At 37.3% G+C, this 14728-nt stretch overlaps 1 protein-coding gene across 2 annotated transcripts in view; it reads right to left on the bottom strand.

Annotated features, from left to right (window-relative positions):
• LOC139960585 (WD repeat-containing protein 90-like) overlaps positions 1-14728 on the bottom strand; it is a 41674-nt gene that overhangs the window by 25919 nt on the left and 1027 nt on the right. The window contains exons 2-16 of one of the 2 annotated variants that reach the window (XM_071959041.1): positions 13481-13559; positions 12234-12334; positions 11084-11399; positions 10100-10394; positions 9280-9418; positions 8332-8391; positions 6945-7106; positions 6246-6302; positions 5643-5822; positions 4340-4485; positions 3624-3681; positions 2526-2644; positions 1762-1923; positions 1270-1391; positions 683-799 (exon numbers count right to left, since the gene is read on the bottom strand). In XM_071959041.1, the coding sequence (XP_071815142.1) occupies positions 683-799; positions 1270-1391; positions 1762-1923; positions 2526-2644; positions 3624-3681; positions 4340-4485; positions 5643-5822; positions 6246-6302; positions 6945-7106; positions 8332-8391; positions 9280-9418; positions 10100-10394; positions 11084-11399; positions 12234-12334; positions 13481-13487 (2041 nt within the window). In that variant the 5' untranslated portion in view covers positions 13488-13559. The remainder of the gene's footprint in view (positions 1-682; positions 800-1269; positions 1392-1761; positions 1924-2525; positions 2645-3623; positions 3682-4339; positions 4486-5642; positions 5823-6245; positions 6303-6944; positions 7107-8331; positions 8392-9279; positions 9419-10099; positions 10395-11083; positions 11400-12233; positions 12335-13480; positions 13560-14728) is intronic. The other variant, XM_071959042.1, reaches the window with a different exon arrangement.

Here is a 14728-nt window from a genome sequence, read left to right as displayed (position 1 = left end):
CCCTGGGTGGAGAGAGGCAATTGAGATAAAGCATCTTGCCCAAGGACACAACCTAATGAACTAGGCAGGAATCGAACCAGCAATCCTTGGATCACGTGTCCGACGCCTTAGCCAATTGGCCACCACACTCTTGACGATATCAGTCATATATGAAACCAAATCCCAATGAATGGATGCCATAAGCCAACAAAAATGAAATAACAGAGTGAATTTTCCACACCTTTGCCAATTTACAAGACAATAGCCTTTAAAATATGCTCAACAATTGAAATGCTCTTCTAAGACTAAAGGTTTCTCAGTGAAAAAAATTAATTTTGTGCTTAAATAAACTTAAATATGTAAACTAAAATTGAAATATGGTTTCAGTGAAATCCTTGATACAAGTTGTCGATGACATCCAGTTACGAACAATTCATAAGTATTCTAAGATTTTTCAATAATTAAAATCATTAATGTCATTAAAGTGTTTTACACAGCTATCCTTCATTTTGAAAGTCAATTGACTGACTTTAGGTGATTAAACAAATCATTGATTTCACTCAAGCTGAAGCTTCTTAATTGGATATGGAGGTAATTGTCTAATAATGTACAGTCAAATTTACATTTTTTCATATACCTGTCCAATAATGCATTGCTTTTAAGCAATTTTGTTGTTACAATCCCAGAAATAAATATCATTCACCTGCTTCCAAGAAAATGCTTGAAAAGTCTAGAGGCCAAAGACGAAGGAATCCATCATCTGATCCTGTGACGCAGAAAGCCTCGCTCATTGCCATAGAGTTAATAGCAATACCAGGACCTGTCAAAATTAAAACAAGAGTCTGTAATTCATTTGCTAGAACTTTTTCTCTTCATATCATATCTAATATATCTATTATCCTTATAAAGTAATTCTACAACTTTCCCCTTGGCTTCAAAAAGTCAGCCTATCTGCTAAACAAAAAGCCATATAATAAATGATCAGTACTCAGTGGTATACATATCTTTACACAGTTTTTTTTTTCTTCATGTAGATAGGCAGTTTGTATAGTCATAATCATGCCAACTCTACATAAATATGTATGCATATATCCTGTCTTAACTTCAGCAAAAAGGTAAAATTTACAACTTTATTTCTCCCTATGATGACCTAATATTTCAACCAATTCCAAAGAATAGGCTGTTTTGGTGAGGATAAACAAGAATATCTTCAATCCCTCTTGATTGTTAGAAAATATACAAATAAACATTGTTGACGTGAGATGATTTTCCACTGGATGAATTTCTTACCCGATCCAAATGTGCTTTTTTCTTGAACATGTTTCCCAGATGGCAGTAGTCTCCTGATGTGAACCACAGATACTCTAGCAAAATCAATCTGAAATATGTGACCAGACTTGGAGCAGGCATAACTGAAGAAAAAAAAATGGATATGCCAGAAAACATGTACTCAACCAAATGTGTGTGTATTATATTAAATTATAATATTTCAAGATACTGAGCTTATGTTTTGGCATAACTGCTTTAGTTTTCTCTTTTTCAAGGCTATTAAACAGCTTTCAAGATTAACAGCTAATCCGGGAAATAGGTGGCACTGGAATATTACTTTCTCTCACCATTACATACGGTTGAACAAAGACACTTTTGCTAGTCTGGTTAATACTTGTCAAGTGAGGCGAGTAAAACTGTAATGAATTCTATTGCTTTTTATTGAACATCACAAGTTCATCACATGGACAACACATGAACATCACATGCTTTCTCATAGTAGGTTGTACTTACAACATTTTATCAGCTGGTTGAAGTCCATGGAGGGGAACGGCTTCAAAGCATATATCTGTAAATTCAGTGCTATTGAATTCTCCAACATTGACAGGAGCTGATCGTAACGAACCATTCCTCAAACGCCAGATTCTAATATTATCTCGGCCACAGGAAACCATTCTGAAGAAAATCAGTGTCACAAATGAGATATTTGACGATAGTCTGGTAATTCATTAACTTCCATCTATACTCCAGGGACTCAGTAATAGCTCTAAATGAAATATTTCAAGGGGTTTTACTTTACATTTAGTAGTGGTAACATGCTTCAAAGCAATTTCTGTTCTCATTTTGCAAAACTTAGGTTAAAGCCTTTTTCTCAGTTAAAATCTAGCATATCTTACATGAAATATGAACATGGTTTATCCTAAACAAAATAATAAATCCTAACAACAGCTTTGTGGGACATTTGCCCAGATTACATGTTTAAACCACCACTTGGTGCAGATGAGTGATGTTTTTTGTCTGGCAAAACTAAATTACTTATAATTTATTACATATGCCTTAGACAACCATATTTTAAGTTAGACAAATTGGAATTAGACATTGGAATGTCCAGCAAAAGTATAGAATATTAGCACCAAACAAATTCCACAAAATTTTTAAAATAACATTTCTTAATCACATCACCAATATTAATACAACAAAAAAAAAGGTTAATTAAAATAAAGCCATAAAGCCATGGCAACATTAATTATTAAACGTCTATTCAAAATTAGTATTACCTGGATTCATCAAAAGGGGTCACTTTCATTCTGATGATTTCGACATCTGTATGGGCCTTAGCGACGACGGACACTTCCCCTCCTTTGTGAACTCTTGCCGTACGCCAGGCGATTACGAGCTGCAAAATTCAAAGTACCTGCATTGTCTTATGAATGAAAATGTTCTGCCTAATTTGTCAACAGGAGACAAGAGGAACCATTTAAAATATTTAATCTTGATTTCAGCTGTGGAAGATATACCATTAACAGAGTTTATTTCTTCTGACACACACCATATAATAAAGTACTTCACAAATGTATATTAAGCTCAGTTTGTTTTATCTGAGTTGAAGAAAAGGACCAAGATGGCGCCTTCAAGAACAACATGGACCAACAAAAAATTGTTAATTCCGACTGCATCAAAAACGTACTTCTTTTCAGTATTCTTAAAACTATTATCACCTTAAGACCAAACACATACAATTAATTGGTACCATTTGTTTTTGGGGAACCTATTATTTCATAGTGAAGACAGACATGTTGTGGTCCTTCATGGATCTTTACCTGTTTATTTATGCGGTTACATTCCACAAACATTAACTAAAAACATGATGAGTGATTGTACATCCCACATAAGCAACTTTGCTAAACTCAGACAATTGTCAACATTATTAATCACATTCAATTAAAAAAAAAAACAAGGATTGTCTGACAAAAGCTGAACGTTTACAAACTTAAATTTATTCTTATTTTTTATAATAACATGTAATTGAAACATGGTTAGGTGTGGGTAAGTTAATGTAGCCTATCTTTGTAGAAACTCCACATGTGCAACAACAATAGAATTCAACACAAAATAAGTAAATGCTATTTGTTCCCTTTTTGTTCTTTTGAAATAGATTATTTACCCATAGAACATTTCACTATGATACCACATGATCCTTTCACTGTAAAGTGTAACCACATTATCTTATTTAAAAGTTATCTCTTGTAAGTAAAACCTAAAGTGCACTGTTTGAATCCAGCAGATCGGCATCCCAAAAACCAAAGAGAAATTAAATTGATGAAAGAAAAGACAGAGCTCCACTGCACAAGTAATCCAGCGGTTAAAATACTCACATTTTTACCATGATTGTCTTTACCGACTCCACACAAGACAGCACCAGACCGGGAAAAACTACAAAAATTGACAGAAAAAAATTAATTAGTATTTAATCACAAAAACAATATCTGAGAGGAACAAATAGTGAAGACAAAGATTAAAGTTTCTCTCTCTCCCTCCCCCCCCCCCCAAGTTTCCCTTGAGAATGATTCATCCTTTGAGCAATGGTACAAGAAAAGATGCATAAAATTGTATAATTTATGTCTGATTATGAAGAAAGAGAAAACTGCTGCAATTGTCTCTTTCCTTGGTTTGAGAATGGCATATTTTAAACACACTATTGTGAAGCACAATATCAAGGTTCGAAGTAAAAGCATGGCTAACAATATCAGTAAATCAAACATTTCTCTGCAGGTGACCAATGTTGCTGATGGAGAAAAGGTGGGGGAAAAGGAGGGGGAGAAACAGGGAAAGGAGGGGTAAGAGGGGAGAAGATAGGCGAGAAGCAGGGGAAGAAGTACAGGCAGGAGGGGGAAAGGGAGGGGAAAGGAGGGGAAGGAGAAAGGGAAGGAGTGGAGGGGGGAAGAAGCAGGGTAGGGCGGGGAAGAGGGCAAAATTGAATGATTGGAATTATGGTAATTTGAATCTAATCTTGCTCCTTGATTATTACAATCCTTTAGAGAAGGATTTTAAGTCCACCACACCACTCAATTGGATGAAGAGTTGGTCTTACCTTAAACAATGAAGTGAATGAGCCTCAGCTCTGAACATAGCCAGGCATTCCCCAGACTGGTAACTCCAGACACGAACCACACTCTGGGCTCCAGTCTGTGCTGACGCTAACAGTGTACAGGAACTGTTAAAGCTCAATGCTGAAACCTACGAGAGATTGAATTTTTTATTTTTTATATCCTTTGTTGATTCTGCTATGCCGTGAACGAAACATGCATTCAAATAAATTTTTTCAATTGAAGAAAGGTTGTTAACAAGCAGGCTATGCATCTGATTGGATAAGTGTTTAGCCACATGTGGAGGGCTGAGGAGGGGAGCAGATGCTTGACCCAAACCTGGCATTGAAGGGAATACAAAATATTGAGAAACAGTGTGAATTATAAAGACTTCCAAGCTGCTAGCTCTGGGTGAAGCTCCAACTGTCATTACACACTCAAATGCCAACATTATATTTGGCAAAGTGTCTCTATAAATGTCAGGAAAGGAAAACCATGGTAAGAGAAACATATCCTTAGCCTTGAAAGAAAACCATCATGGTTCTCATTTACATATTAACTAAAGGTGTATTCTTGTGAAATGTGACTACTGATGCAGGCAACTGTTTTGTTCCTGTTTTAAATATTGAGTTTGGATGACAAAGCTAGAATATTGCCCCCCTAGAGGTATGATTACTGAATTAAAAACAGCAATGAAACAAAAAGGAGATATTTTTGGAATAAGGTAGATTATGGAAAATTATGAGTGAACACTTTGAAAATTTTGGGGGTAAAATTACCTAGATTTGTACCCACATGATCCGTTATAGAATAGGACATGATGATATTGTGTAGTTTTGATTGTACAATAACGAATTACATTTGATGTAAAGGTTCTCTACAGACTGAAAACTATAAATTGAATACAGCAATTTCACAAGTTCTGTAACATCACACACTATGTTATACTTATATAGCTGCAGATAGACACTAAGAAAATGCCATGTTTGAAAGTCAAATTGTCAAAACTTTTTTTTTTCAAATGCAAATTTTTATTCATACACCTTCAACAAGATGGCTATTATTGATGCAGTGAAAGGAAGAAACATTGATTTTGTATTTTGAGCCACTGTCATAAATTATTTCACCCATTTAATGGATTTATACAAAATCATTCTGGTGAAATCTGATCAAACCATCGATGAAATCACATCGTTTGAAGGACAAAACTAAACCAAAAAGGGACAACAGACAAACCATCATTACTGTTGTTTTCAAATGGAACATCTAGTGCCCTTTGCATCACAAAGTTATCAATTCCCATCCTACCTTGTCAGTGTGTCCAATGAAAAACCTCTGGTGACCGTTAGATATGTTCATTGTGACGATCACCGCATGGCAAGGATACACGAGATGTGAACCTGTATGATCCCAAAGGGCTTCCTTAGTAGTGCATCCACCGAAACCGACAATCTTCCGCAGGGAGAGTATGGGATCAGGTAACAGACTCTGCACATACAAGACAAGATATTTAGATAACTTCAAAAAAGTTTCGTTTTTTAAAATTGTTATGTCAATTTTCCCCCCTCTTGTTTTGCTTACATTTGAACATTAAAAGCTTTAATTTCCCAAAATCCCTTCCCTAACGACTTTCTGAGTTTATGTGTATCTACTTCTTCTTTATTTTACATGCAAAGGTACCCAAGAAGACAATAGGAATTCCTGACAACTGGCAACAAATTGGATCTAGCTCGGTAGTTTAAGAACAAGAATTATTATATTTGTGGTCCACTGACTCAAATATCCTTCTAGCCTATCCCTTCTATTCTCTTTCAATAACAGAAAGGTAATTCAATCTCTGAGAATCATAAACAAAAACTGCAGACCAAGCATGTCTCTTTACGGGTGGGTCAAAGGTTAAGACCACTTTACCGTGTATGTGCCATGTTTCTTTGACGAAGAGGAGGGGACCACTTTTGACGACTTTGTCTGAAAAGTAAAAGAAACATAAAAAGTGAACCTTTAAAATATTTTCATTTTTCGTTCACAAATCACAGCATAAATCCCAGTGGTTAGGAGGACTGCTCATGAGGGCATCTTACAGATAGACACAACAAACATGAAGTAACATCAGAACACCTTCAACTAGCTGGTCGGTTGGCTGCTGCAGGTTTCATTACTTAAATTATTGCATAACTCCTTCAGTATTTCTCACCAAATTAAATTTGCCTTTCACAAATTAACTCATGAAACAAGTTTACCATGTAGAAAGACCGTCGAGTTCTTCTCACACAAAAATGATGTTAATAACATCTTTAGCTACTCTTCTTCTTTGTGTCAATATTTGTGTACTCAATTTTGCAATCATCACCACCATTCATGGGCATCTACAGATGGTCGGGGGGGGGAGGGGGGAGGCAAGGTGAGGCACTTGCTTCCTATCCCTCTTGAAAATCAAACTAGTTAAAAGAAACAAATTGGTGTTCAACAGCTCAATTTTGCCTGTAATCCAGTCTACAGATTAATTCTTTGTTTTATTTTAAACTGTTTTAATTGGTCATTTCTTTGGACTGTCATCAGGTTTTTGAAAACCTGAATTTTGCTTTGCCCCGCCCTGTTTTTTCCGCTCACCACTCCACTTTTCTTATCGCGTCGATGAATCGTTACATTGTCGTCTGGATCGGCAAAGACATGGACTTCACCCTGTGAACCTTGGAGGATGGAAATATCACCAACTGAATCTAACCCAACCTCTGGCAGCTCTTTAACCACTTTAGGTTTGGATTTCTTCGGCTGTGGATTGAAAAATATATAGTATTGCACTATGGAAAACATTTGAGAACATTTCACTGAAAAACATTTTAAAAAATGTTGGCACTTTTAAAACAAGTTCATGGATGTGAAAGATCTTTATTCTCTCATGGACTGTTAAAAACGGTTAATCAATGGTCAATAATAGAGTGCCTCATAAATTGAATAATTGAGTTGGAGGTGGACAAAACTTATGAATATTCATCACAATGTTATGCTTCCTCACCATCTCTCAAGACAAGTTATAATGTGGCAAGTTGCATTGCCTCAAGAAGTACGGTATTGTATGATACTACATGTGATGCAGTATTTCTCGGGCTAGGGTTAGGGTACATCCTAGGGGTTAACCCTAACCATAGGGTTTCCCCGGTCCACAAGATACATCATTCATTGGGCTGTATCATGCATGATGGCATTGCTCAACATATTAAACTGTGTACAAAACGGTTCACTTGAGAAATACTGTACTGTCACATGAGGATTGGCTGTGCTTTCAGCAAGGTGAATGACACTAAGATAAAAATGAGAATGTGTTTTATTACTAACTTTTTCTGTTTATATGAGCATGGTTCAATAGATCAACTTGTGTTTTTGGTATAAGCTAGTGCTCGGATCCTTGAAAACAATTTGAAGTGTTATAAATCACTGGATGGCCAAAATACGAACAAACCAGAACTGAAAACTCAGATGCTATAGCTTTATATGCACATTTGGACTAGAAAGGCTAGCTCAGGGTTGTCCAACCTTTTGCAGAGGAGGGCCACATGGAATGATTATGATGAAGGAGGGGGCCGCATGAACCCTACGCTCGATTTTTCGATTTTTTGCCCGATGCCCAAGGCAACAAAATGTGAGCACTGCGCGCGGAGCGCACTGATTTATTTTCCTTCCTGATAAAACAGATGAATAAAGTTCAGCCGCCCCCTCCTCCGCTGAGAGAGTGTCACACAAACTGACCTGTATGCAGTTTTTGGGACCCAGAAGGTTCGAATGATTGATTATATAGCTTCAAATTGTTATCAATAAATCTGCTCACTAAAATTTCGCACCGTAGAGCATCTCTGGTGGGCCGGACGCAACCCTGCGGCGGGCCGGACTGTGGCCCGCGGGCCGTAGGTTGGACAACCCTGGGCTAGCTGTTATGAACAAAGTGGAGATCTGCTTGTTTCCTCTCAAAATCTCTTAAAAGTCTAATGAACAATCTCACCTTTCTTGATCTTGTCAGAGCATCCATTGATGTTGAATTGGACCCGCCAGATTTGTTTACCTGCCACATAAATAGAATATTCAGATTATCATTTTAATCGAGCATCTCTCTGGGAAACAATTACAGTTACAGTCATCTTACTAATCTTGTTCATTTTTTTTTTTTGGTCTCACTTGCTTACTGCATATCAATGCCGACCCACATCTGCCTTACGGAAGTTACTGAAGAGCATTTGAAGCAACTCTGTAGTGGAGTTGTCAAAGAGTCTACCTCCAAGTGTATTTTGTTCCGGCAGGAGTCCAGATTCTTTTAACAACCTTGCTTGTAGGCATCATTAATGAGTGGACTCTTTTGGTGGACATGGAATATCTCTGATTTCTGAATCTGTTTCTTTTGACCGTTCAAAAACAAACTAAGATTGATGCAGCTGCATGGCAGTGATGTTAAGTGGGATGGCCTTCACCATCTTGATTTATAGTATTTGATTACAGAAGGCAGATACTGGGGGACACTTTGGTCCATCAGATTGGGACTGCTTAAGGCTATATCTTGGACTGGAAATACAAACCACAGATAACAGCCTGCTCAAAGTTCTCTTAGCAAATGTAGACAAGGAAAGGGATAAGTAAACCATCACGTCCACAGTCCAACCTCGCTTTCGTGCATTACGAGCAGAGATTCTGAGGGGGTGGGGGTCGCCGTTTTGGTGGGTGGTGGCCGCTCTTTGTTCATTTTAAATCCTGCGTCAGGGGTATTAACGTTTGTGGACCACTGTCCTAAATGACTGACATTCTACAGTAAAGTGGTTGAACTAAAAGAATTTATTTATTAAATTTATTAAATTTCATCATTGAATCATACCATTCTGTTCCACATTCACATCTTGCATTCTAGTGATAGGGACCTTCTTGGAATTACACCTTTTTTTTGGTACATTTCAATACTCACATTAACCTCTCTGATTGAAGTTCTTTGAGGGCTAATTTCGCCGGGGGCCTGCTTTCTACTCGTCTCCCTCGTCTTCTTTGCATGAGGTGAACTTCTTTGGATTGAATCGAATGGAACTCTACTAGCAGAGTTGGGAAACCTGACAAAACAAAGAAAGAAATTTGAAGAAGATCCTGGTAGGATCCAAACATCAGGGCCTCTCTCTCTTATATAATAAGTTTGACTGCCTGATGTCTCAATTATACATAAGACCCTGGTGGGATCCAAACCTAAGGGCCTCTCTCTAATATAATAAGTTTGACTGCCTGATGTTTCAACCATACAGAAGATCCTGATGGGATCCAAACATCAGGGCCTCTCTATAATATCATAAGTTTGACTGCCTGATGTTTCAATCATACCGAAGATCCTGGTGGGATCCAAACATCAGGGCCTCTCTCTCTTATATAATAAGTTTGACTGCCTGATGTTTCAATCATACAGAAGACCCTGGTGGGATCCAAACATCAGGGCCTCTCTCTGTTATATAAATACGTTTGACAGCCTGATCACAGAGAACCTTCTTCAGAGTCTTGAAGGCACTCTAACTAAAAATCACACACATGTTCTGTGAATGTATTTCATCTATAGCATGTCTTTCTATCAACATGGACAGGACTTGCAGACCTTGTTTCAAGGATTAAATGTGCTCTGTCAAACAGTCCACAAGTCATTTAACTTTTATTTCACTTAGATTCAGTATTCAGCAAAAATCACATTCACTTCAATTATATCAAACTGCTACGTTGCCTCTTGTTAACAACGTTTCTGACCTACTGACCTTAATAAATTATAGAGTACTTCCCATTCCTGTCCTTTTGGCTTTGGGAATGACATCTCCCTGGGGAGTGGTTGGATACCAGAGGTGAGGAGCCCAAGGTCTCTAGCTTCTTGCACTGTAATGCCTGGTTCATACTGTATATCACTGGTGAAGACATTTTTCACAAACAGACTGGAACAGAGCTGAATGGATTTCAGATAGGAGAACTTCCGATTGAGGTACATGGACAGAATGTACTGAAAATCCAACAAGAGAAGCGTCCATCGAGAGGTAGGCGGAGCAGGTCCGGGCAGATCTGTTTAGAGAGAGAAGAAATTTCAAAGCAAATAGGCAATTTTCATTCATTTGAATCTGTTTCCATTCGTTGGTTTTGTAATTGACCGTTATAGCTTAAGAGCCTTGTACTCGTACTGATGCTGTTGTACTCATTTTGTAATGACTTTTCTCAGGTTTCCTGTCTCACTTTTTAACGGTCTTAGTAATTAGCAGATTTGTAGGGAGTTTGTACTTGAACTTGTATTCTAGCAGAGTAACCGGTACTGGTACTCGGAAGTGAACTCTCGGCATTTTGAATATCAGTATGGAGTTAAAGCCAAATTATGTACTCATAGTCAAGCTTAGAGCCTTGTTCTCATACTCATGCTGCTGTTCTCACACTGTTAGTCTGGTGAGTAGTGTAAGAAACTTTGATGGTCACATTGCAAAACAATCAACATTGAATAAGTCGTAAAGAGTCCTGAGTATCCTGAAGCAGTAAACAAGGACACTCAATTTTAACAGCATTTCTTTCATTTCATTCCAATAAATCATTTCATTTCATATTTGTTCTTAATTGAGAGGACAGGGAGGTTTGGGGATTGTTGCAACTCTGATTTGCACCCCAGTCTGATGTTTATTCCAAAACTGTGTATTACACCATTCAAGTCTATTAAAATGACAAATACACAGCAGATTAATCAACTTTATTAAAAAGTTTTACGGTACCTTTCTTCGATGATTTGGACGTGAGATCTTCGACTGTTCCTTTGCCTGCCGGACAGACAAATGGAAACTGCAACCAAGTGGAGGTGGATTTAAATTCTTTGAACAGATTTGAGAATGAGATCCGAATGATGAGGCCTTCATCTGTTGCAAGGTCCATGTGAACGACAAAGTACTTGCCAGCAATGGGCTTGAAGAGAAGGTACAGGTAGCGTCCTGTCAAACCCAAAGATTGTGTCTTCGTCTTAGGAATTTGTACGTAATTGTTGGATGGTATGGACCCAGTCACTCGATAAACAGTGCACTTTAAACTTTTGTCCTGTGAGGAAATTGAAAGTACTTTCATCTTCATCCCTGGTTAATACAATGAAACTCAAGGACGAGTTACATGGGCGTTCTGGTGGTCTGACAAAAACTAAATTTCTCCTTAATCTGCTATCATTGAGGTTGACAGCTGACAGCTAATCATTTCTTAAATTTTTGGGGCTTTTGTGAAAACAAATCAAAGTGAGGTTAACTTGTCCAAGCAAGCTGCTATTGGCAATGTTTGAATTTTTCAAGAAAGCAATTCAATAAATGGAAAAGAATATTCTACAAAGATTGTTGAAAACAGTAATTAAAGAATTGTATTTCTCCAACAATGGCATTTCATGTCTGGTCTGTTCTCCTCCTCCATCGGAGAAAAGGTCACAGATCCTTTAGTAATTGGGAGGGGAGACATTCTCCTGGGGGTATACAGTGGTACAGAGCAAACAATCAAGCAAGTTTTACTAGTAACTGCTAAATGCTGGTCTCATATTTAATATGCAAATTAGCATATTTGTCAATTGTTACAAATTTACATGTTCATCATGCATATTGAATATGTACATCATCTGCTAAAGAAAGTACTAGTAACAGTACTGTCAAAAGTTAGAACATCATCAATTCATACACCGTGGTCCTTTTGACATATAAATAACATACGTGCTAGAGAATTTCCAACTATGATGGCTATTTTCCAACTTAATCTTTCTCAGGTTCCTATGTTGAAGCCTCCCCCCTCACCCCCCACCAAAAAAAAAATTGTCAGCATGGAAATCAGAGTCGTACAGTACTCTAAGTACTGTCAATTTATGACTGTTACCAAATACTCATTGAATTATTAACTTACCATAACAGACAAAACCTCCCCTTGTTTGCTGCATTTCTTCCATTCTCCAACTCTGAAGTGTTTGAACACATTCACAAAAGGATGTTGCCACATTGTTCTTTCTGAAGTAGGAAAGTTATATAACAAGTGGTCAGTTGAATCTACACATCAAAGCTAAGGAATCATCAATCACGTTGCAAAATTAGTTTTCTCAGGGAAAGACTTTGCACAGAGTGAAATACTGTTTTCACAGATAATCATATATCGTATCAAATAAGCCAAATTTAGTTTACAGTAGATACTGTAGAAGGATGTGATTTTGAAAGAAAACAAAAACTGCATCGACACATTACTATATAAAAATTCAACCACTGGTGATCAATTCCCCCCCCCCCACCCCAAAAATAATTTGTAAATGCAGATAAGTTAAATACACAGAATAATTTAGTTTTCAACCTTTTGTGTAGCAGTTGAAAAGACTCTGATATTTCATCTCTAATAATATACTATGCAGACCTGTCAACTCTCCCGGTTTTACCGGGAGACTCCCGGTTTTTACCCGAATCTCCCGGCCTCCCGGTTTCATATTCTATTCTCCCGGTTTTTTAATGTTTCATCACTTGCGACATTTCTGAAAATAGCCAACAATTAGTCCTATGCTTAGTAATTCCCCACAGTAACGCTGAACAGGAAAGGCTATTCAGTGTAGTTCGCAAGAACAAGACAGACAGTCGGTCAAGTCTCAAGCTTGATGGGGCTCTATCTAGCATATAAGCCATGTAGTCACAGTACCCAGAGCCCACTGTTCCCTGTTTCAAATGGAATCCTACTAAAGAAACCCTGTAGAAAGCGAAGCAAGCTGCTGTAAACTACAACAAGAAACACTGATTGGATGATTCTCTCACTGTATTGCATAAGTAGACTTACTTATTTAGGAGTATTTAGATCATTTCAGTTGAAAATTACCAACCTCCTTATTTTCCCCTTGTTCTCCCTATTTTTTGGCCCTGAAAAATGTTATTCTCCCTATTTTGGGGTCAAACAGGTTGACAGGTCTGCCTATGGTTCCTGTGTACATAATTCAGATACTGTATACATCTTTGGACTTGCATCAATTTTGTCTTACTCTGCACATTCTAAGTTCTAAACTCTGTTGACTAACTGCCAAACAAATCCTGGGATATACATTATTATTCACCCTGGGCATATCTAAAAAGTCTGGACCCACTACGTCAATTAGCAGACTCACAAAAGAAAAATTAACGCACCAACCATGGAGGGTAATGTTTATTCCATAAACAGCCGATGTCATGAGCTCATAGTTTCCATGCACATTTCCTGCTGAAGCTGAAGTTAATAAAGGAATCTACATTACTTAGCTAACTAGTGCATTTTTCAATGTGTACTGTGATTTTCAATCACAACATTGCTATTTCTTTCAAACAATCAAACAGCAGATGGAATGCATATCATGACTATACGCAATGAACATAGCTATAACTAGCAGAAGACAGGATTTGCTGTCCCTTAGCGACACGACTATCCTAGCTGTATCTACAAGTAACAAGCGTGTAACAAGATAGGTGTGACCACAATCATCCAAAAATGGCAAAACCAAGCATTTTTGTCTCACAATTACTGTAACTGCCTGTTAAGTATATACTAATTTGTGAAGAGGTTTGGTCTATGAAACTCTTATTGCTTTCAAGTGACAAAGGGTTAAGTAACATGTAAGTGGCATATCTGGGTCACGTCACATGACCCTCCATGGTTGGTCCGGCGTTATACTACTGTGGGAGTCAGACTTCCAATTTAGCCTAGGACTAGCGGTCACACTAATTAGCGTCAACAGGCCGATTTCACGACAACTCACGACAACTCAAGACAACAAGTTTAAAATACCATCAAATACAATTGATGTTATCAGAGTATATCTGGAAACACGTTTAAAACTGACTGGAACCAGCGTGCATACATATTTTTCACGGGAAAAAATGTTTTTGTCGTAAAATTCGCCAACTTTTTCCTAACGTTGAATTGGTCGACTTGATGCTATTGCGCTTGCCCAATGCCATCGGACCGAACCATTATAATATGGGTGGGTTTGTGCTAGGTTTGGGAACTGCCTTGTGTACAGTGTCGGTAAGGTGGGTTGACGTAGTAATAAAGCACCAAAGTATGGTGAATGAACTCCAAATCAAATTATTTAACGTTTTTAAAATAATGAATATTTCTTTTTGTTTTTCTATTGTAATTTACATGTTATTATTAATTTAACATAGTCTTGCTTACTATCATTTTTCCTGGTTTTATTATTCTCTCCGTCAAATCATTGAATGTTTTTAGTTTAATGAATATTTCTTATTGTTTTTCCATTGTAATTTACAAATGTTATTATCAACTTTACAGAGTCTTGCTTACTATCATTTTGCCTGGTTTTATTATTCTCTCCGTCAAATCATTGAATGTTTTTAGTTTAATGAATATTTCTTTTTGTTTTTCTATTGTAATTTACA

Source organism: Apostichopus japonicus, chromosome 19, assembly GCF_037975245.1.
Source record: "Apostichopus japonicus isolate 1M-3 chromosome 19, ASM3797524v1, whole genome shotgun sequence".
NCBI classification, from domain to species: domain Eukaryota; kingdom Metazoa; phylum Echinodermata; class Holothuroidea; order Aspidochirotida; family Stichopodidae; genus Apostichopus; species Apostichopus japonicus.
Note: the sequence above shows the minus strand (reverse complement) of the source record. Positions and strands in the feature narration are given on the sequence as shown.